The sequence below is a fragment of the Chrysochloris asiatica genome, unplaced genomic scaffold (genome assembly GCF_000296735.1).
Source record: "Chrysochloris asiatica unplaced genomic scaffold, ChrAsi1.0 scaffold00054, whole genome shotgun sequence".
In the NCBI taxonomy this organism is placed as follows: domain Eukaryota; kingdom Metazoa; phylum Chordata; class Mammalia; order Afrosoricida; family Chrysochloridae; genus Chrysochloris; species Chrysochloris asiatica.
Genome location: NW_006408572.1, coordinates 3,131,294 through 3,155,989, shown reverse-complemented (window position 1 = coordinate 3,155,989; position 24,696 = coordinate 3,131,294). Strand labels below are relative to the sequence as shown.

The 24,696-nt window shown below is 38.3% G+C and overlaps 1 protein-coding gene across 1 annotated transcript in view; it reads left to right on the top strand.

The window, feature by feature from the left end:
* The window catches only part of METTL16 (methyltransferase like 16), an 80,799-nt gene that overhangs the window by 11,736 nt on the left and 44,367 nt on the right, over positions 1 to 24,696 (top strand). The window contains exon 2 of the mRNA XM_006863457.1: positions 19,930 to 20,129. Coding sequence (XP_006863519.1) covers positions 19,930 to 20,129 — 200 coding nt within the window. The remainder of the gene's footprint in view (positions 1 to 19,929; positions 20,130 to 24,696) is intronic.

Here is a 24,696-nt window from a genome sequence, read left to right as displayed (position 1 = left end):
TGACTCTGTGTATTATATCTTAGATGACTGTTTGCAATCTTAAGGTCCCAGATGCTACTCACCAAACTAGGATGTGGAACGTAAACTTTATGTATTATATATTAGGCCAGTTGACCAATTTATCCCATGAGACTATGGTCCTAAGTCTTCATACCTTGTTAGCCAATCCTGTGAGGTATGTGGTTAAGTGTAAGAAGTCTCTGTGTTTGTGTTCCCTAAGTGCTTTATTGTATATATGGACATATGAGGTGGATGCATACATTTACATATATGTTGTTGTCAAATGCCATTGAGACCGTTCTAACTCACTGTAACCCTGTATAGGGTTTCCAAGGAGTGGCTAGTGGGTTTGAATTGTCAACTTTGTGGTGAGCATTCCAATGTTTATCCTACAAGCACTACACCCATATGTGTATGCTCACATATGTGAGTAAGCTTCAGAAAGTTCATGGAAAATTGAATTAAAAGATAATGGGATATTTCTATGAGCTTTTTGAAGTCCCCTTATACATACCTATACATTTTTATGCATATGTATGTATTTGTGTGTGTGTGTGTGCACATATAATCGTGCTCATATTTTTTTAGTTGTTGTAGAATTATATATGTCACAGCATTTTCCAAAAACATCTTTTATTTGTATGTACTTCTTAGTCATGCTGTGCACACTTCACCCACATTTGTAGGTACCTAGTCCTGGTGTGGCTTTGTGGGTTCATGTGCCAGACTGCAAACCCATTTGAACTGCAAGGTCAGCGGTTCAGGCTCCCCAGCCGCTCCTTGGAAACCCTGCACAGGGTCGTTATGGGTCGGAACTGACTCAACAGCACTGAACAACAACAATAATAGATGCTCCTGCAAAGATTTTACATCCTTGGAAACCCTTTACAGGGCGGCTATGAGTCAGAACCAACTCAACTGCACTTATCAACAACGATCTAGAAGGAAGCCTTGGTGGCATAGTAAGTTAAGCTAACCACAAGGGGCTGCTAACCACAAGGGGCTGCTAACCACAAGGTTGGTGGTTCAAACCCACTAGTCGTTCTGCAGAAGAAAGACGAGACTATCTGATCCTGAAAAGATATACAGTCTTAGAAACTCTATGGGACAGTTCCACTCCATATATGGGCTAGCTGTGAGTTTGAGTTGACTTGATGGCAATGGTTTTTGTGTTTTGTTACTGTCTAGAGTCCTGGTGTGGGCCTGTGGGTTAATGTACTGGACTGCAAAGTCTGTTTGAACTGTGAGGTCAGTTGTTCAAGCTCACCAGCTGCTCCTCAGAAAACCTTTGCAGGTTCAGGCTTCCTATGGGTTGGAACCCACTCGACAGTACTTAACAACAGAGAATGATATTGTCCCCTACCTCTAGCTGTTTCTGGTAACCACCAATGAACTTTGATTTCAGTACTTTTTATAATGGATCATACAGTATTTGTTCTTTTGTGATTGATTTAACTTCACTCAGCATAATGTCCTCCAGGCTCATTTGCATTATGATTTGAGAACTCATTATTATTCTTTATGGTTGTGTAGTATTCCATTATTTTTTATAATAGATCAAATGTGTAATAATGGAATACTTGTTAAGTGCCATCGAGTTGGTTCTGACTCATAGTGACACTGTATAGGGTCTCTGAGGACCGGCTGGTGGGTTTGAACCGCCTACCGTACAGCTCAAACTGATCTTGCAGTCTAGCAGATTCTCCTGCAGCGCCACACCTGGACTACCAATACACAACTGTAAAGAGTAATAATGAGTTCTCAAAACATAATGTAAATGAATCTAGAAGGCATTATGCCAAGGTGAAGTAAGTCAATCACAAAAGAACAAATGCTGTATGATCTATTATAAAAAGATGAGACTAGACTTGACGGCACTTACCAACAGCAACAGTATTCCATTATATGTATGGACCACATTTTGTTATTCATTAACTTAGGTTATTTCCATGTTTTTGCTATTTTGTATTCTCTTTAGTGAGCATAGCTATGCATATGCCTGTGTCTTCGAGTATTAAAACTTTAAGGTATTGGAGGGTAATCAGTCAGAATTGACTCGATGGCGCACAATATCAACAGCTATTTGGGTTCTAGTTCATACATGCATGAGTTTATTCCAAACAAACATGTTTAAACATGTCTCTTTCATCAGTGGAAGGCTACAGACAGGTTCTTTCAGTAATACACTTGTCTTTGTCTCATCAGGGTACTTTCAAACATTTTTTTCTATCAAAACTGTCTTCCAAGGGGAGCTGCTCGCCAGTTAGATTCAAGGCACAGAGGTCAGCTCAGAAGGATTTGGTGACAGTTTTGGGGGATTCCAAAGGAATTATATTAGATTTTCTTGAAGGGTACAGGATGATCAGGCCAGGAAAGTTGCACCAAGGAATTTTTTTCCCTATCGCAACAAGGTACCTGCTCATTGTTTGAGATTAGTAAGGGCTGTCCTAGGAGAAATTTATTGGGAAACTTTACCTCATCTACCTTACAGTTCTGATCTTGCCCTTCAGACTTCCCTGTCTTTCCTAAACATTTAAAGAAAATGTGGTCTTTAGGGTGCCAAAACTGCTACTTTGATGTGGTATAAATCTAAGAATACAGGATTCTCTAGGGAAGGGAGATGGAAACAGTGCCTTCAGAAGTATGTAGACCTAGATGGAGGATATGCCAAGAAACAGTAGCTTCACATTCTGATGCTTCTACTTAATAAAGTTTTCTATGGTTTTGTAACAGTAATTTTTTACTTACCCTGGTGTGATTCCTGGATCATAAGGCAGTTCTATTTGTATTTTTTTGAGGTAACGCCACACTGTTTTCCATAGTTGCCCATTTTATAATCTCAACATCAGTGGCACTCCTCACCAGCACTTCTGTGTTCTTAGTTGTTTTTTCTCCAAACTTGAACTTGCTTCTACATTTATCTTAAATATTTTATTATCATGTAAGATGAGATTTTAACAGCAAATTCAGTTCCTATTTAACAGTTTCTATATGGATTGCATCTCAGTGTAAAGAAAACAAAAATCCTCACCACTGGACCAATAGACAACATTCTTATCAACGGAGAAAAGACTGAAGTTGTCAAGGACTTCATTCTTCTTGGATCAACGATCAACACTAATGGAAGCAGTAGTCAAGAAATCAAACGATGTATTGCATTAGGCAAATCTGCTGCACAAGACCTTTTTCAAGTGTTGAAGAGCAAAGCTGTCAGTCAGCTTGAGGACTAAGGTGAACCTGACCCAAGCCATGGTATTTTCAGTAACTTCTTATGCATGCGAAAGCATGTGAATAAGAAAGACTGTAGAAGAATTGATGCTTTTGAGTTATGGTGTTGGAGGAGAATATTGAAAGTGCCATGGGCTGCCAAAAGAACAAACAGATAGATCTGTGTTGGAAGAAGTGCAGCCAGAGTGCTCCTTGGAGGCCAGGATGGCCAAACTTCATCTCTCATGCTTCGGATTTATTGTCAGGAGGGACCAGTCGCTGGGAAGGATATCATGTTTGGTAAGGTGGAGGGTCAGAGAAAGAGAGGAAGACCTCCAGCAAGATGGATTGGCAAAGTGGCAGCATCAATGGGCTCAAGTGTGGCAGCAATTGTGAGGTTGGCCCAGGACCAGACAATGTTTCGTTCTGTTGTACATAGGTCACTATGAGTCAGTACCAACTCGATGGCATCTGACAACAAGTACAAATTAGTTAGACTCCTGGTATGGCTATGTAGGACCAGCACTAGACTGTGAACAGCAAGGTTGGCAGTTCAAACCCACCAGCTGTTCCTCGGAAACCCTGTAAAGGGTCGCTATGAGTCAGAACAGACTTGATGGCACTTAACCACAACAATAACATATAAATTGTTTACTGATACTGGTTACATTTTTACACAGTGTGTCTTCATTCTCACTTGTTTTCTCTAGTTGTAGCATTACTCTAGTTGTACTGGTACTCTAGTTTCCCTGACCTCTTCTCTTTCTCATGTTTGCTTTAGAGTAATTTATAATCATTTGGTCTCCTGTGGTTGATTTTCATTTGTTTATTTTGAAGTAAACTTATTATTCATGGGTGGTATTCTTTATTTTATGACATAATCTGTTATTTAGCTAATAGATGACCTTAGGGATTATTTTGGTTTAAAGTTTAAAGTGTTTCAGAGTGATAATTTTGGGGTGTCTTCTAGTCTCAGCTGGTTCAGTGATTCAGTAAGTCTGGACTTTGTAAACATTTTTATTGTTTAAATTTTTAAATTTTAGACATTTTAAGAATTTTGAGTTGTGTTCCATATTCTTCTCTCATTCTGTAAGGATCCTTCTATTGTGTTCCTGATCAGAACAGTTGGTGTGGTAGCTGGCCACCATGCAATTCTTCTGGTCTCTGGGTAGAGGACACTGTGGTTTGTGTCAACTATTAGTCTTGTAGACTACTTTCTTCCCTGAGTCTAGTTTCCTTCTTTCTTTTTTGTTCCAGACAAGTAGAGACTAATAGCTGTATTTTAGATGAGTGCGCACAACCTTTTAAGAGCCCAGACATTACTCATCATATCGGTATGTAAACCATAACACTTTAGGAACTATATTATGCCTATTGCACTAAATTGAACCATGAAACTATGGTTCTAAGTTTTCAAACCCCAAAACCAGTGTTGGGAGGTGTTTAGTAATATGTGAGAAATGGGTGTGATATATTATATATATGGATATACTTGCATGCAATCACATACCTATATGTACATATGCCTATAGATACTTAATTTCTTTCTGTGCATGCACCTACTTATTCATACTCATATGCTTCCATGCTGATGTACATATTTCTGTAATCACATATACTTTTTCTTATTGTTATTTCCAAATTATCTGTCACCCTTTACCAAAGGCATCCTTAGTAGGATGTTTTTATACCCTTGGTAGTGATATCATTTACCTTGATTTACTATCTGTACTTCACCCATGTTTATGCTACCTTTCGTATTAGTGAATGTCTATGTGCTTCCTCATCTCCCCCGAGCCTTTGTAATTAACAATGAACACTGGTCTTTCTATATACTAGGGGCTTCAAAAAGTTTGTGGAAAATTGGAATTAAAAGAGAACAGACTTTTGGAGCCCCCCTCATGTATTTATTCTTGTAAAAATATGATCATACAATAGTTGTCCTTTTGTGATTGACTTAATTCACTCTGTACAATGCCCTCCTGATTCATTGATGTTACATGATGTTTCAAGGTCTTACATTTTCCTTTATGGATGCATAGCATTTCATTTCATGTGTGTACCACATTTTCCTTATGCATTGATCTGTGGGTACAAAACTTACGTTGTTTTCTCTTTTTGCTTTCTGAATAGTGCTGCAGTGAGCTTACGAGGGGTGCATGTCTCTTCATGTGTAACTACTGTTAGATCTCTAGGGTAGAGCTCTGGAAGTGGGACTTTACAAATAAGGTATTTCTATTTCTAACTTTTTGAGGAAATGCCATATTGTTACAGTATTTTTCAAAGTGATAAGAATTGCAATCTTCTTAAAACCTTTCTCAGAAGCAGTTGTTTTCTTTTTTGTTGTTGTTGTTATTGTCATGTTATCAAGTGAGATGGTCATTGTGGTTTTGATTGACATCTCAAATGGCTGCTGATCATGTGCATCCTTTCATGTGTTTGTTAACCTCTTGAATGTCCTTTTTGTTGAAGTTTCTGTTTGTACCCTATGCCCATATTTTAATTAGTTTGTCTTTTTGTTGAGTTGTTGAAGTTTTCTCAAAATTTTGGAGATTACATTCTTATTGATTATATTGTTTCTGAAGATTTTTTTTCCCAATCTGTAAGTACTCTATTTAAAGTTCTTACACTGTAGTCCTATACTATGAAAATACCATGTACCCAATAGAGCGGATGTTGTGGATTGCAAAACATAATTTTGTTCCCAAGTAAAACCAAAATACCTGCTAATATATTGGGCACAAAAAGGCCTTGAAAGGTTCAGGGTGTTAGTTTTTGTTGTAGGTGAAAAATAATTTTAAAACCTTTTATTTGTGAAGAAATGGGAAGTTGGCAAAACATACCTGAAAGGAACTCCCCCCACCTTTTCATTGAAAATGGGAGCAATGTGAGTTTATGTATAGTTGACTTAGAAGGAACCTTTGATAGATGCAGGAGTGAGAAGATACACTTTTCTTTAGTGACCTAACTGCTCCCAGACATCACTCCCTTCCTTTTTGCCTAGGTGGTTGCCATTGAGTTGGTTCTGACTCGTAGTGAAGCTGTATAGGGTTTCCAAGGAGCAGCAGATGGTTTTGAACCACCAACCTTGTGGTTTGCAGTCTGATGCTGATCTTACTTATAGTGCCCGATCAGGACTCCTTTTGCCTTAGTAGGACAACTCCTTATGATTGTCTATCTTGATAGAATAGTCTCTGGTTTTATAATGGCTTTTTATTTAACTCCATGAGATACGTGAAAAAAAGAACTTCTAGAATAGAAATACAGCCAATGATGAGAGAAAGAAAAGAGCATTAGACAAAATACTAGACCTGAGACGGATGGATTTGAGTGTTGATTTGCTTGACTCTTGCACTGTTTTAAGGGAAAGAAGCAGTGGAAGAAGGTGGTACTTCTTTTTATTAAGCCTGGTGTAATTGATGAGGTGAAGAGAATTGCTGGTATGTTATCACTGTGTTTCTTCCCTGAACCTGTCACAGCTTTATTATATTTGCATCTGACCCTTGCAATTAGATTTTAGTTTGTGCTTTTTCACATTAACCATCCCTATAGGGATACCTGCAGTTTAATCAAACCCTGTCAGTTAAACTTGAATAGAGTGTGACACTTAGCAGATTTTTTTTACTTCTTTTTTTTAAAACCAAGATACCCAGCATTGAAGGACTTTGTGGTACTGTACCATTTTTAGTACCTCAGTGAATATCTAATGAATAGAAACCGATGGTGGGGTAAGATTGGGAGGCTTTTTGTTGTTGTAACATCAGGTTCTGTCTCTACAGTATTAGAATGATTGTTATTTCAACTATGGATTAAAGAAATATGCCCTCCCAAACGCCTATCTAAAATGGTAATACTGCATTCATCAGTAGCAGAGTAGAAGTCATTCTGGGGTAATCTGACATGAGCCTATTGACATTAGCCTATTTTGTGAAACTGGATATGTAGATATGTTAAACAAACAACAAAGACTAATGGAATAAATTCCTAATTTTCACGTGAGAGCTAATTTTAGTTTCTCTGCCTCCCTGTGATTTCATAAATGAGAATGAAAAAAGATATCTTGCCTTTGTTCAGGATTTTTTAATGTCCCAGGGTGCTAAAGTGACCTAGATATTTAACTAGTGAAGTCAGATGACTGGGCTTTGCCCTACAAAAAGATTTTCTGCTTTCAGATTGTTGTTGCTGTTCGGTGCCATTGAGTTGGTTCTGAATCATAGTGACCCTGACTGTATACAGAGCGAAACACTGCTCAGTCCTACACCATCCCCATGGTTGTCTTTATGTTTGAATCCACATTACAGCCACTATGTTAATTCATCTCATTAAAGGTATTTTTCTTTTTCACAGACCTTCTGATTTCTTATTTTGTTTTATCTAATTTCTGTATTTTCTTAAAAGTAGAAAATGAGTACGTTTTGCCAACAAAGCCAGAGTCAGTTCTTCATTGGCTTGTGTCGTTTATTGTCTTCATTTAGAATAGCCTCTGCTTGATGTCTTAACGCTTTTTGATGATTGTTGTTGTTAAGTGTTGTCAAGTTTGTTCTGACTCATAGTGACCCTGTGTAGGGTTTCGGAGGAGCAACTGGTGGGTTTGAACTACCAACCTTATGGTTCAAAGTCCAGTGCTGATTCTATAGCACCACACCAGGAGTCCTTTTGGTGATTAGGTGATGATTAATAAACTGTGTACTCTAGTCAATCAGGATGAATCTGTATGTGTGTATTTTTCCCCCTAAATTTTATCTATTTTGTTGTTGATACACAGAGCCAAACATACACTAATTCCCATAATTTCTACACATACAATATAGAGAGATTAACTACATTCTTTGATTTGTGTAACCATTCTCACTGTCCTTTTCTGAGTTGTTCCTCTGCCATTAACATAAACTCATTGCTCCCTAATATTCCTGTCTAATTATTGCTATTGTCAGTTTGATTCCATGTTGATAGTTCTTAAAAAATTATAACGCACAAGGGAGACCTTTTTATTTGACCAATTAAGCTAAACTACAGTTCGGTTTTAAGTTGACTTAAGGGAGTCCTGGTGTGGTGCTGTAGGGTAAGCACTAGACTGCTATCTAAAAGGTTGATGGTTCAAACCCACCAAGCTGTTCTTTGGAAAACATATACAGGGCTAACTTAACAGCACTGAACAACAAGTAACCAAGGATATTTTTTGTTTTAAGGTTTAAAGATTACCTCAGGGCAGTAGTTTCAGGCGTTTATCCACCCTTCATGACATTAAAAAAATTTTTTTTGCATTATCCCCTTTTGTTCAGGATTCTGTGGAATCTTTGATCAGAATGTTTGGTACCGGTAGCCAGACACCGTCCAGTTCTTTTGATCTCATGGCAAAGGAGACAGTTGTTCATGGAGGCTATTATCTACACATTGCAGTCCCTTCCCAGTCTTTTGTTGCTCTAGGCAAAAGAGACCTATTGTTATGCCTTGGATAACTGCTTACAAGCTTTTAAGACCCCAGTCAGTATGTGATGTACCAGAGGTAGAACAGAAACATGAAACACATTGTTAGGGCAATTAACTGGGATGACCCTAAATCTTCAAATCAAGGAACCAAATCCCATGAGGTGTTTGCTTGTACATAAGCAGCATCAGCAGCTACTCTTTTTTTTTTCTTTTTTAATCATCATTATGAGTATATGTATCACACAACTTTTGCCAATTCAACGTTTTACAGATGTACAACCTATTGACAGCCATTATATTAATTGGCTGTGCAACTGTACCCTTAATTAGTGCAGTTTTTTTCACCACAGTTAACCTCCCTCTGCCCCTCATTCCCGCCCTTGGTAACCACTAAAAATTTGGTCTCTATACATTTGTCTTTGCTTGTCTTTTTATATAAGTGAGGTCATACAATGTGTGTGTGTTAATAACAAGGATTGTTTATATAAACAACAACTCTATTTCAAGGTACTAGGAAAACATTAATTATATTGTTTCTCCTCGTGTGTCAAATGTTTCGTGAAGCTATGTGATTAATACTTAAGCTGTAGCATGATCCTTTGGTGGTTTCTGTCACTGTGGGAAATACCCTGGTTTAGCCTGCAACAAAATTGGCCCATTTTTATGGAAAGCAACTACTCTGGTACCAAGGACCTGTTTTCCTTTTTTTCCCCTGACTCGATGGCACTTAACAACAACAACAACATACACATTATAAGGAGCTCTGGTAGCGTAGTGGTTATGAATCACAAGGTCAGCAGTTCAAAACTACCAGCTGTTCTGCGGGAGAAAGATGAGGCTTTCTACTCCCGTAAGGATTTACACCCTCGGAAACCCTGTACAGGGTCGCTATGGGTCGGAACCGACTCGACGGCATGTAACAACAACAACATACACATTATAAGGAGCTCTGGTAGCATAGTGATTATGAATCACAAGGTCAGCAGTTCAAAACTACCAGCTGTTCTGCGGGAGAAAGATGAGGCGTTCTGCTCCTGTAAAGATTTACAGCCTCGGAAACCCTGTACAGGGTCACTATGAGTGGGAACCGACTCCACGGCACATAACAACAACAACATATAGAGTCTTCAGTGAGAAAATTATAGAAATATATTCTTCCTGGCTACATTTATAATGATAATATCACATTCATAAGAGAAAAAGTCACAGTTCTTCCATCCTCAAATATCAAGTCACTATCTGTAATCCTTCCTAGTTCTGTTTAATGCAGAGATAATAATTTTGTGGTTGTTATTTATTATAGATACAATCAGTGCCTAACCCTATGTAATACAAGCATTTCCCACGTTGCTAGGAAACATTTACTAATATGAAGTGATTTATCAGATACATACAGATGATATGAAAATGTGTTGAGGATGAAATTCCGGCTTTTTTCATGGATATACAAACATAGGGTTTTTGTTTGTATAGACTGGGCTTATAGTCTACTTAAGTTTTTTTGTTTTTTTAAATCATGGATCCTTCTCCACACCAAAATATGTGGATCAGCCCAGGTTTGTCCTTATAATGACTGCAAAGTTTTTCCTTGTTCGGGTATATTATTGCTTATTTGTTGTGTTGTTGTTAAGTGTTGAGTTGGTTCCGAATCATAGCAACCCTGTATAGGGTTTCCAGGACTTTAAATCTTAACTGGAGCAGAAAGCCTCATCTTGTAGTAGTGTTCTGTAGTTTTCTTTGTATAGATCTTTTGTTTTTCTGGTTACATTTATTCCTAGATGTTTCATCCTTTGGGTGGCTATTGTAAATGGTATTGTTTTCCAAATGTCCTTTTCAACTGATTTTTGGATGTTGATCTTATATACCCTGCCACTTTGCTGAATCCTCCAGTGAGGTCTAGTAGCTTTTTTACTGAGTCTTTCGGGTTTTCTATATATAGGATCTTATCGTCTGCAAATAGAGTTTTACTACCTCTTTGCCAATTCAGATGCCTTTGATTTCCCTATCTTGCCTATAGCTCTGGCTAAGACTTCCAGCACAATATTGAATAGGAGTGAGGATGAAGGGCATCCTTGTATGGTTCCTGTTCGCAGAGGGAAGGCTTTCAGTTTCTCTCCTTTGAGAGTAATGTAGGCTGTTGGTTTTGTATATATGCTCTTGATTATGTTGAGGAATTTCCCATCAATTCCTACTTTGTTGAGGGTTTTTATCAGGAAAGGATGTTGGATTTTGTCAAATGCCTTTTCTGCATCAATCGATATGATCATGTGTTTTGGTGTTTTTTTGTCCATCTTTTGATGCTTCCTATGTCATTCAATACTTTGTTTTCAATATTATATCCTGAACCTTGGATTTTTTTCTTCAGTTCTTTCAGCTTGAGAAATGCTGAGCATGTTTATCTTTTTTTGGTTTTCTAACTCCAGGTCTTTACACATTTTTATTATTATAATACTTGACTCTGTCTTCTCAAGCTGCCCTTTGAAATCTTCTGTTCAGCTCTTCTACTTCATCATTTCTTCATGTTGCTTTAGCTTCTTTATGTTCAAGGACTGGCTTTAGAGTCTCTTTTGACATCCATTTAGGTCTTTTCTTTCTTTCCTGTCTTTTTAATGACCTTTTGCTTTCTTTCTGTGTATAGTCTTGATGTCATCCCACAACTTTTCTGGTCTTTAGTCAGCATCTAATGCATCACTTCTGTTCTTAAGATGGCCTCTAAAGTCAAGTGAGGTTTACTCAAGGTCATATTTTTAGCTCTTTTGGACTTGTTTCAATTTTCTTCACCTTCAGTTTGAACTTGTTGGTCTTTTCCAGAGTATTCCCCTGGCTTTGTTTTGGTTGATGATATGATTCCTCTGTCTTCTATCTGGTGAGGTCCATGTATATAGTCGCCATTTATGTTGCTGAAAAGAGGTATTTGTAATGAGTGATTGATCTTGCAAAATTGTATCATACTATTGATCTTCAGTATCATTTCTGTCACCAAGCCCATTATTTTCCAAATACCGATCCTTTTTTCATTTTTCCCAACCTTTACATACGTCACCAGTAATTATCAGTGCATCTTGATTGCTTGTGTGGTCAAATTCAGATTGAAGAAATTGATGGAATTCTTCAGTTTCATCATCACTAGCTTAAGTGATAAATTTGAATGATAGTGGTATTAAATGGTCTTCCTTGTAGGCGGATGGTTATTCTATCACAGATAGCATTGTACTTTAAAGTAGATCTTAAAATGCTCTTCTGGAGGATGAATGCGACCCCGTAATACCTGATATTAACTACTACCCCTCCCTTGATTATTCTCCCCAACATACCAGGGTTTCAGAGTTCGCTGCAGTACCTCACAGAACTCACGGGCTGCTAAGGCTCGTAAGATTGTGAAGGCTGACAAGTCCCACATCTGTAGTTCAGACGTCAGTCTGGAGGATTAGCCTCTCACAGAGAATCGGGCTGTGGACCCATAAAACTGTGGAAACTAGCAAATCAGGTCAGACCCTGGCACAAGTCCCAAGAACTAGAAGTCAGATGGAGGCAATCTTGATTACTCAAGCAAAGGAGCCCACAGCCTACTCACATCACCAGGATGGCTCATTTTATACCCAGCAGCAACATGGCACAATTGACCAAGACCCTGCTACACTCATAACTAAACCGTTTAATCTTGTCAGCATCTTCCTCCACCTTCTCTTACCCAGATCCATCAGGAACAAGGTGTTTGGTAGGCGTTACAAAGACATGGCTAGAAAAGATGTTAAATAATTCACTGCTCTGCAATAGTATTTTAAGAATTGGGGAAATTTCACATTAAAATCTGGACTGCTGGTTGTATTTGAGACACTTAGAGATCTGACAAAACTGGACTATCAGACCCACTGGACAATAATTGCCTAGAACTGAGTGGTGACTGTACTCTTTGGAATGGTCATTTATGTGATCTGGCATAGTGCTACTACAAAATGTAGTGATTGGATTGTCTGCTCAGATACGTGCTGTTAGTGTTCATAGACATAAGGACCTTGTAGATCTCATGTAGATCAAGAAGTTCACTAAACATCTGTTTAAGTCAGCTGACATTTCTGGGTTGTATGACTTTCTTTTGTGTGTGTGTACATTTATTTCTTATTTTATTTATTTTTTAAGGAGCTCTGGTAGCATAGTGTTTAAGAATTGGGCTGTGAACGGCAAGTTCAGTAGTTCGAAACTACCAGCTGTTCCGTGGGAGAAAGATGAGGCTTTCTGCTCCCGTAAAGATTTACAGCCTCGGAAACCCTGTACAGGGTCACTATGAGTCGGAACCGACTCCATGGCACATAACCACCACCACCAGTTGGGTTCTGAACATCCAGCCATTGAAGCTAGGTCCAGTGGGCACTATCTGCGAGTTTGGTCGCCATTGTACACATCCCCTCTCTTCATACCAACTGGACGCGTCACTCTTAGCTCTATCCCTCTGTGGCCATGTCCTTGTTCAGGGGCTCAGGAGTCCCTAGGACTCACCGTACTTCAGGCCAACCAGCTCTCACCATACTCCGGGTCAACTTTCTTTAAATGTGCTTGCTGATTTACATTTCAGCGCAAGTTTCTTATCCTGTGAAGGATTGGCATTTTGAGCAGCACTCTGCTACATCTTTCTCCTACAGAGAGGCTGATGGGTTCAAACTGCTGACTTTTCAGTTAGCCAAGCACTTAACCACTGCACCACTAGGGCTTCTGTGGATGGATAGCTGTGGCTTATAAATACTTGAATTTTCAACCTGTGAATTTTGACAATTTCTCTGACCTACCAGGGCAAAATAGCATTCGGAAGCTATGACACAAATCTTATGCTAATATACGCTGCTCTTTAGTAATACTATTTATCAGGTTTGTTTCAACACATTAAGTTTCTTTGATAGAAAAATCTGAGATTTTAAAACGTTATATGATATTGGAATATTTTCCTATTCTGTGTTTTGCAATGTAGTTTAGTAATAGATTGGACTATTGTAAAAGACATGAATTTATTTGAATGCCTTAGTTTGGCACTCAGGTGTTAACTTCTTTCCATGTGCAAAAATTGACTCTCATTGCTGTGTCTTTGAGGGAAATGGATCTGACCCATGTTTTCCATACACTTGACTGATTGCACAGGAGTAAGATGCTATATTCTTTTTTATTATTATTATTAAATGTTTTGTTGTGAATTATGTGATAGTTTATATGGGAGAACATTAGTTTTACATTCATTCTGTCGTATGTCGTCTCATTGCCATGGTTATAATCCCCTCCATGCATCATCAACCAACCACAGAATATACCCTGCAATACTTCCCCCGTACCCCCCAGGTCTTCAGCACACAGTCGCTCTCCCTCTCTGGATCTAAAGTCTCCAGCTGCTCCATCGCTCCACGTCATCATCTCTGGCTCCATTTCAGGCATCACTGCTTCTCTGGGTAGGGTCCTGCTCTCTGCTCTTCTCCCTTGATGGTCTTGATGGTCCTAGGGACCTCTGCTCCTAGACTGAAAAGTTAATCACTCCCCTCCTTGCTATAAAACGTCTACCTTTACATTTCCAACCCTCATAATCAGTCCTGATAACAATTATTTACTATTGTGTAAGATGCTATATTTTTGTTAGGTCAAAACTAATGTTTTTATAGATTTTTTATTGCTGCATCATTTATCATCTTAATTTTGAGTTTGTACTTTTAAATGAGGTAGAAGTAAAAAGATGAAACAATTTTTTGTGTGTGTATGTAAAAACTGGGACAATTGTTACGCAACTGAATGAAACAGAAATCTGTTCATGGTTGTTTGCCTATGGGTTAACTCCCTTTTATCAGCCCCATAAGTGACAAATTAATATGTATCTTAGTTCTGATATTGTGGAGTCCTAGTGTGGTGCTGTAAGATAAGCACTGGACTACAGGGTCACTTTGAACTGCAAGGTCAGCACTTCAAACTCACCAGCCACTCCTTGGAAAGCCTGTACAGGTTGTTATGAGTCAAAACTGACTCAATGGCACCTAATAACAACAACAAATTTTTAAGACTATGTAAATATCCTGTTTTTGTTTTATATACATATAAAACAACTTTTGGGAATCCTGGTGTGGCACTGTGGGTTAATGCGGTGGACTGCAAAGTTGGTTTGAACCACAAGATTGGTGGTTCAAACTCAACAGCTGCTCCTCAAAAACTCTATACAGGGTTGCTATGGGTCAGAACCGACTTGCCGGCACTTAACAACAATAAAAATCCACTACTTTTAGCATCCATTAATGATAAATAGAAAACATGTATTGCCATATTAGTTGCCAAGTAGTGGTTTTCTAACTTGATTTTTTGCTGTTGTTAGGTGATATTGAATTGGTTCTGTCACAAAACAGAACAAAACACTGCCCTGTTCTGCATCATCTTCACAATTGTTATGTTTGATCTGGTTCTTACTGACACTGTGTCAGTTCACCCCCTTGAGGGTCTTCCTCTTTTTTGCTGACTTTCCACTTTATCAAGCATGATGTCCTTCTCCAGGAACTGGTCCAAAGTACGAGAGATGAAGTTTCACCATCTCGCTTATAGAAAGAAATATTCTGGCTGTTCTTCTTCCAAGACAGATTTGTTTTTTTGGCAGTCCATGGTACTTTCAACATTCTTCACTAACACCATAATTCATATGCATCGATTTTCTCTGGTTTTCTTATTGCATTATCTAGTTTTCACACGTATATGAGTTGATTGGAAATAATGTGGCTTGGGTCAAGTGCAGCTTATTCCTCAAAGTTGACACCTTTGCTCTTTAACACTTTAAAGGGAGCCTGGTGTGGTGCTGCGGCTTTATGCGCTGGACTGCAAGCTTGGTTTGAACCATAAGGTCAGTGATTCAAGCTCACCAGTCGCTCCTGGGAAACACTGTACAAGGTCTTAATGCATTTGAACCGACTCAGCAGCACTTAACAACATGAGTCGATGGAAGATAATGTGGTTTGGGTCAAGTGTAGGGTAGTCCTCAAAGTGACATCTTTACTGTTTTAACACTTAAATAAGAGGTCTTTTGCAGCATATTTGCCTAGTGCAATACTTCCTCAGATCTCTTGACTTCATGAGTGTTGATTGTGAATCCAAGCAAATTTATCATGACTCAATTTATTGATCCAGTGATGAGGATTTTCAGTTTACATTCAACGAATCATGTACTTTGCAATGATTGCAATCCCCTCCATGTACCATCAGTTAACTTTAACTCTTGCATTCCTCCTTCTGTCTCCCACTACCTTCATCTTTACTATTAACTTCCCTTTTGTTATGTATTGCCTGCCCTGTTATCACATGTTAACATGTATCTACTTTCTAGTCCTTGCAAAATTTCCCTCTCCCTCCCTTTATAACCATCATAGATTGTTTTCTTTTATCAAGAAACCTTTTTCTTAACTTTTTAAAACCTTGGTCTCCTACACTTCTCTGTCTTCCTGCTTTATCCTTGTTAGGAGGTATCTCATATACTCATCATTGTTCTTTAACGTTGTATAGTATTCCATTGTGTGCATGTACTAAAATTTGTTTAACCGTTCTTCTGTTGTTGGGGATGTGGGTCGTCTCCATCTTTTTTATACTCTTATAGACAATTTATTGAAGTATCCTGTTTTCTTCCACATTCAGTGTAACTAAAAGTATGAATTGATTGCTATCATTTTGCTGTGGGGTTTTTTTTGGTTGTACTGCTGGTTTCTTTATTCCACAGTTCATTTTGTTTGGGTTTTCTTTTCATTTTTGTTTCTTTGTGTTAATGTGTACTAAATCAATTTTCATCTTTTTAATTTTGATTTTCAGGTATATTAATTTTCTTGAGGATATCCTGTGATTTATTAACTTTTTTCCCTGGACTATTTTATCTTGAAATCTACTTGAATTCCTTGCCATTTGGAAGTTCTGTCTCTGTGCTATTGCCTCTTTTTGCTTTATAGTTGACTTTATTATAAATTGACATCTTTGGTTCCCTATTTTCAGCCTTGTAGGTTTTACTTTTAATATTTCTGTATCTGGACTGAGTTCTGCATAGTGTTGTCGTGTATGTAATCTCCAGTTGAATGCTATTGTTGGCTCTCTGTCCAGAGAACGCACTTTAGCATTTTTTGTAAAGTTGGTCTGGTCACTAGAAATTTCTTTAATTTCTGTTTATTAGGAAAAGTCCTAATTTTGCTGTCATGTTTGAGGGACAGCTTTGCTAGATATATGATTCTTGGTTGGCAAAATTTTCTTTCAGAATTTTGTGTCTTCTTGTCTGCATGGTTTCTGCTAAGAAGTCAGAGCTTAGTCTTTTTGGTTTTTCTGAGTAGCTCTCAGCATTCTTTCCTTGTCTTTGGTTTTGGAAAGTTTGATTATAGGGGGGTGGGATCTGTCTTGTTTGGGGTTTGTTCAACCTTTTGTATGATTATTTCCCCATTTTTTATGATAATGTTGAGTGCCGCAGTGGAGTTGATTTCAACCTATAGTGACCCTATATATGGTTTCCAAGGAGCAGCTGGTGAGCTTGAACCACCAACCTTGCAGTTCAAACAGCTTTGCAGTCTGGTACATTAACCCACAGAGCCACACCAGGATGGCATGAGGGAAGTTTTGTTTCAACAACTCTTCGACAAGTTTCTCTGTTCATTTTATTGTCTACCTGTTCTGGAATTCCGATTGCCCATAAGTTGTTCACTACATGGTGTCCCAATTTACTCTTAGGCTCTCTTCAGATTATTTTATTCTTTTTCCTTCTAGCATACTAGTAATGAGAGATTTATCTTCAAGCACAGTAATTCAGACTTTTTTATTGCTTCAAATCTACTCCTTTGCTCTTTCAATGTATTGCCCATTTCTAGAATCTTAGTACTAATCTTCTAGATTTCTTATTGCAAATTTTGTATTGCTTACAAATTTGCATTTATTTTCTGTTCTTGTAGTGTTTTTCTGAATTCTAAAGTTTTTTCTGTGTTCTCCTTGCTTTCCTGAATCTTTTTGTGAATCCTTGGAAGGTACCTAAATATCATTATTTTGAATTCTTTTTCAGTTAACTCCATTACATTTTATCATTGCAAACATTTTCTGACTCTGCATCTTGGTCGTTTATTCTCTCTTGTTTCTTCATGTGAGCTAAAATTGTCCCTTGTCTCTGGAACATTGTGGTTTGTCGTATTTGTATTTAATTGGTAATTGTATGTTGATGTGTTCTAGGTTCTCACCAACTGTTCTCTTTTGCTGTTTGTGCACCTTAGTTTAGGGTGGGTTTGGCTGGTGTTGGTCAGGTGGTATAGGAGCTGATATTGGTTCTTGCCCAGTGGGTGGAGCTGCAGAGAGTACAAAAGAGAAAAAATAAAATAAAAACAGGCAGCAACCAGAAAAAATAACAACTGTAAAGACAAAAGAGGAACAGGAAAATGGAGCTATAGAAGAGAAAAACAATACAACTCTGGGACCCAGAGTAGAGAAACTCTAGGGGGTTCCTTCAAGCTGAGGAGCTCAGTAGGTGAATATGGGAGGGTTATGACTGGAATTCAAGGTCCTAGATGGAGTTCATACTGGCCTCATTATTATCTGTGTTCACAGCACTCAATCCAGAAGTGGTTTGTGGAGGCCCTTGATGGAGTTATTTTCAGTGTCTGTTAGGACCACAAGGCAGCTGGTGGCAGGGTGACTAGTTAATTGCTGGTCTAATGGCTCTTATGAGTTCTATAACCCCTAACTCAAGCCCATCTGAATCCAGGCACCAAAATGAAGCACCAAATCGGAGCAGCTGGTCCTCCACCTTACAATGGTGTGGTTCCCAACCACATGGCTCCAAACTCCCAGAAAGCAGGTTCTGTTCTGGGGGTAGATGAGGAAGGAAGCTGGTTACACCTTTGGACACCAGAGAAGCATGGGGACAAAGAAGGAATCACACCTTTTCAGTCACCTATGTGACTCTTCTCTCAGGCCACCTTCTATCGCCAAAATGCTCACAGAGGTTCAAAATGGTTGCACCTTGTCTGGCTGACATTCACCAGTCGTCTCCCTTTCTTGCTGTCCCTGCTCAGCATCTCCTCCCAACAAGTACTCAATCCACTTTTCTAACCTTTCTACTGAAGTTCAGAGTTACAGGATTTTTCTCTGTGTCTGTCTTATTTGGTTTCTCGTATATTTGTTGTATAGCTGGGGTGGGAACGTCCGGCCCGCAGGTTGTATAAGCCCAGCAAAATCATTTTGTCTGACCCTACCAAATCAGCTGGAATTCTAGCCACCACATTACTGTTGTTAAGTGCTGTCAAGTTGGTTCATTAGGTAGGGGTAAGTTAATTAAATCTTTGACCAAATATAGAAGTACAGACAGAATGCTCCTTGGAAGCGAAGATGGCAAGACTTTGTCTCACGTACTTTTGGACTTGTTATCAGGAGAGACTAGTTGCTGGGAAGGGACATCATGCTTGGCAAAGTAAAAGGTCAAAGAAAAAGAGAAAGTCCTCCAAAGAGCTAGATTGGCAATGGGCTCAAACATGACAATAATTGTAAGGAGAGCACAGGACTGAGCAGTGTTTTGTTCTGTTGTATATAAGGTTGCTATAAGTTGGAATCATTTTGGTGACACCTAACAACAAGAACAGCAGTATTTATTTTGTTATATACTTAATTATTTTTTCCTACATTCACTTGGAGTCTTGATGTGGTGCCATTAGATAAGCACTGGACTGCTATCCACAAGGTTGGTGATTTAATTCCACAAGTCATTCCTTGGAAACCCTGTACAGGGTCTCTGTAAGTCAGAACTGACTTGATGGCACTTAACAACATAACAGCAACCACCAGCATTCACTTAAATTTTTTTACACTTCTCTGTTTCCACTTTTAGGTATGATTTTTAAGAAAGACCAGTGTCAACAACAGTATTTACAAAACAGTTATTATATTGCAAATACTATGCTAAGTATTTTTTCAGATGATCTCACAGCAGGGATCTGATGTATATACTGTTATCCCTGTTTTACTGATGAGGAAGTCTCTGTCCAAGGTCACGACACTGCTAGTGAGGAGGCAAGCAGTCAGGAAGGAACTTGAATAGAGGCAGTCTTAACCTCTGTGTCCCATGTATGGAAATTATGTGATGTTTGGAGTGAAAAATACTGCCTTTCATCTGCTGTGACAATGTTCAGTGTCCATGCTGAATGCTTTACACCACTATTTGTGTATCATCACTCGAGGAAATTCAGGTGGGATTTTGGTATTGCCTGGCTGTCAAAGAGACTGTGCATCATAATAAATCTTACTAATCAGTTTTACTTTTTTTTCTCTACCCCTCAGTCTAAATTTTAAAGACCCTGAAGCAGTCAGAGCTCTGACTTGTACTCTCCTAAGGGAAGATTTTGGACTTTCTATTGATATTCCTCTGGAGAGACTAATTCCCACCGTTCCTTTGAGACTCAACTATATTCATTGGGTTGAAGATCTCATTGGTCACCAGGACTCTGACAAAAATACTCTCCGAAGAGGAATTGATATAGGTATGTGATTTTTTAAAAAAATTCTTTCTAGACTACACATAAGTTTATAAATGTATCAAGGTTTGATCTTTGTATACTCCTATTGATTATTTGTTGTGTGAAAGAAACTACTGGCAACAGACATTATTTTTCTCATCTGCTACACCTGGGCTTATCTGCCATTGATTTATCTTGGAAGGAATTGTCAATATTAAACAGGGGCAGCAAGAGGGAAAGAGAGATGCAGGATGAAAGCAGGGCTATTATTTTCAGATTTCTATATTAATGTCTGGATTTAGTGGAGATTATTTTCACTGAATTACTTGGTATTAATTTAATAGTCCTCTCGGTGAACTTTTGTGGTGGTGGTCATTTAATAATGAACCATGTGAACTTACATACTTTCAGGAATTTCTTGGATGTTTATTGGTAAGAGGATATTTAACCCAGAATTTAAGGGGAAAAAGTCATCTAATTAATATTCTTTTAATTGTAAACTTTTACAATGGAGGAGACCGCCCCATTTGATTCCTTTGGGAGAGTAAGTGAAGATGCAGAAGGAAATAGAGCCAAAGTAGATTTTATCATTATAAATGTATGCTTAGCCATTGTTTTTATTTGATAGTTTTATTTTTTAAGTTTTAAAATTTCTTTGACTTTTACTAGTTCTTTATTGGAAAGATTGGATTAAATCTTCTGTCCCTCACAGGTCAACATGTTAGGTCCCAAAGACTGGGTCACTTTGCAGATGTCAGCATTGTGAAAAAATGGAGTGTGACCACATTAGATCACAAGATAGAGGATGTGACTATCTTATTTCACAACTGCCAAATTACATTAGTACATAATTGCCAAACTACTGAGAATCATGGTCAAGACAAGTTGATACATAACCTTAACTATCATAGTCAGTGTTACCTTGGTGTTTGTCATTGCCAGATATATGTCATTTATATGCAAAGTAGTAGTAAGATAGTAAATTTCTTACTATTGTCATAAATGCAAAATGTTAGATAATGAGGTTGTTGATAAGTGATTTCTAGATAGTAAATGGTTGACTGACATTTGCATGAATTTTCAGTGAACATTTTTCATCCTCATCTTAGATGACCTTTCAGCAGCATTTATTGACCACTGATTTCCTCTTCATGCACTCTCCTCCTTTGACTTCTTTGGCACTCTTGATCACACTTGTTTCCTTGTTAGCTTATCTAACCATCCTTGTTGTTGTTAAGTATCATCAAGTCGGTTCCAACTCATAGGGACCCGGTATAGGGTTCGTAAGGAGTTATTGTTGAGTTTGAACCACCGACCTTGTGGTTCAAATAGACCTTGTGGTCCAGTGCTTTATCCCATAATGCCACACCTGGTAATCCTTACTTTAGGCTGTCTTTTGCCCTTTTCTCTTATCACTCAGTACTTTGCTTCTAGACAATTGTGTCTACATCTATGACTTTATGTTCCACCTCCATGCAAATATCTTATGAATTTATATATTTTATATACCTCCAACTCATTACTTTTTGTTTTTGTTTTGAATCTCTAACCCACCAGCCACTCCTTGGAAACCCTATACAGGACTCTTATGAGTCAGAACCTATTCAATGGCACTTAACATGAAACATGAATATCTTAAAAATGTCTCAGTTTTATGTTCAAGAACAAACTCATACTCTTTCTTCTTAATCCTGATCTTCCTTTTATCCCTTATATCAATGACTCTACTACAGTCCACCTAACAATGCAAGCCAGAATTCTGGGAGTCACCCTTGATACTTACTTCTCCTTAGTCTCAGTGTCTTGTCTGTCACCATTTCCTATTGATTTTAGTCATCTACCTCTCTGTCTGCACTGCCACCCTTGTAGTCCAACTCACCAACATCTCTCACCTAGTGTCAGAATAGCTCTTCAACAAGTCAACTCCCAACTATTCTGTCCCCTCCTCCATGCCATTCTCTTCATTACATCCAGAAAGAATGTATATAACTCCTATCTGATCACATCTTTGTCACTTCAATGGCTTCCCATTGTTTCTGTGATGAACACTGAAAACCTTGACATAGCCTAGTAGAATCTTCATGCTTTCATCCTTTGTGTTCTCTCTAGGTCTCATTTTATACGCTTCTCTTTTTTGTTTTCTGCACTTGTCTTTTAGTTCTTCAGATAATGTATTATGACAGCAAGCTTTTGTGTATGTTCCTGGAACTTCCCCACTTTTACCTCTCATTTATTCTGTAGCTGTTAACTTAAGTCTTCGTTTCCCAGGAAAGTCTTCTCTAGTCTAAATCAAATTCTTTGTTTATAAGCTTTCAGAAAATCATGATTTTTATCTCATGACATTTATTTTAGGTTTAAATGTCATTCACTTGTGTGATTATTGGATTAATGTCTCTGCTTGTCACTAGATTGCGATTATAGAGCCTGTGTGTTTGTTTTTAATTGTTGTCATATTCCCAGACTTACCAACATTTCTGACATATACTGGATGTCCAGTAGTTAAATTTTTTTTTTTTTATGTTTTATTGTGAATTATGTGGTAGTTTACATGGAAGAACATTAGTTTTACATTCATCCTATTGTATATCATTTCATTGCCATGGTTACAGTGCCCTCCATGCATCATCAACCAACCAAAGGGTATACCCAAGCCTTCCCCCTGGTTGTCATCAAACAGCCCCTCTCCCTCTCTGGATCTAGAGTCCCCAGCCACTCCATCTCTCCACGTCATCGTCTCTGCCTCCATCTCTGGTGTAACTGCTTCTGGGCACGGTCCTGCACTCCACTCTTCTCCCTTGATGGTCCCAGGGACCTCTGCTCCTGGACTGCAAAGTCAACCACTCCCCTCCTTTTGCTACAAAACGTCTACCTTTACATTTCTAATCCTCACAGTCAGTCCTGATAACAGTTATTCACTATTGTATCACAAGAGACCTATCTGCATCTCCTTTCATCAGCCCTGTCCAGACAGATTGGATACCAATAGTTAACTTTTGAATGTTGATGGATAAATCCATGTTTCTTTGAACATTCAAAATTCTGAGCATCCTGTTTCAGGTAAGTACTATATAAAAATAAGGAGTTTATTGAAGTTCCTGCTCTTTTATGTTCATGGCAGAAGATTGGCTGGTGGGTTATATTGTTAGATGCTGTCAAGTCGGGTTCTGACCCATATCAAACCAATGTACAGCAGAATGTACACAGTTGTTGTTATGTTGAGTCCACTATGTCAGTCCATATTGTTGGAGTTGGTCTTCTTTTTCATTAAACCTGTACTTTACTAAGTATCATATCTTTCTTCAGAGACTGGTCCCTCCTGACAACATAGCCAAAGAATATGAGAAGTCTGGCCATCCTTACTTCTAAGGATGTTGTTGTTGTTAAGTGCCGTGGAGTTGGTTCCGACTCATAGCGACCCTGCACAGGGTTGCCGAGGCCGTCAATCTTTACGGGAGCAGAACGCCTCATCTTTCTCCCGCGGAGCAGCTGGTAGTTTTGAACTGCTGACCTTGCGGTTTGCAGCCCGATTCGTAACCACTACACTACCAGAGCTCCTTCTAAGGATAGAAAGCTTAAAATATGTGAGAACTTATTTGGTACTGATTAGTTTTAATTATGCCCTAAACCTGTAAAATAATGCTTTGGGGATATAGGAGGCTAATGAATTTTAGCTCTTCACAAGGGGCACTCATTGCTGAAATCATACCCATTCTAATTAGGATTTTATATAAATTCTTTCCCCAAGATGCCATCAGTTTGTTCCAATTCTATGGTTATATACTTTCCTTTTTTCATTTATTATTTAAAAGATTGTTACCCATTTTTAAATGTTACTTAGCTTTCTTGAGTGTGTTATAATGCTAGATTGCAAGTCTTTTGATCTTTGTAGTTGAGAATTTTACTCATTTGGGGAGGGGGATGACAATCTTTTAACTGCCTTTATTATTCTGTAAGCACCTGATCTTTGGATGGCTGAAGGAAAATATACTTCATCTCTCTTTTTTTTTTTTTTTTTTTTGCTTTTAAACAAATTTGAAGTATAGAGAAGCAATTGTATGAGAATCAAGGGCCTGAGATCTGTTCTGATATTTGTCCCTAAAGAACTGAGAGTACTATGTAAATGCTTCTGTTCTGAAAAATTCTGTCTTACCAGAATGGCTGGAGTCGTGCTGTGGTGCTGAGGGTTAATGCACTGGGCTGCAAAGTTGGCTGTTCAAGCTCACCAGCTACTCTTCAGAAACCCTATACAGGGTCACTATGAGTCAGAGCTGACTCGATGGTACTTAACAACAAATAACAACAACCAGAATGGCTGGGAGAGCAGTAGCTCTGTAGGATAGGCACTGAAATGGGAACCACAGGTCAGTGGTTTCAAGCTCACCAGCCATTCTGTGGGAGAAAGAGGCGGCTTTCTGTTCCCGTAGATGATACAGGTTTGCTTGTGAAATATGAAGACTTCTAATAGTTACTGATGAAGATCAAATACTACAACTTTCACTTTGGGTTACACCACACTGTAAAGAGAATCTTCACAATTAGACCAATAAATAATATCATGAAGTTGTCAAAGATTTCATTTTACTTGGATCCA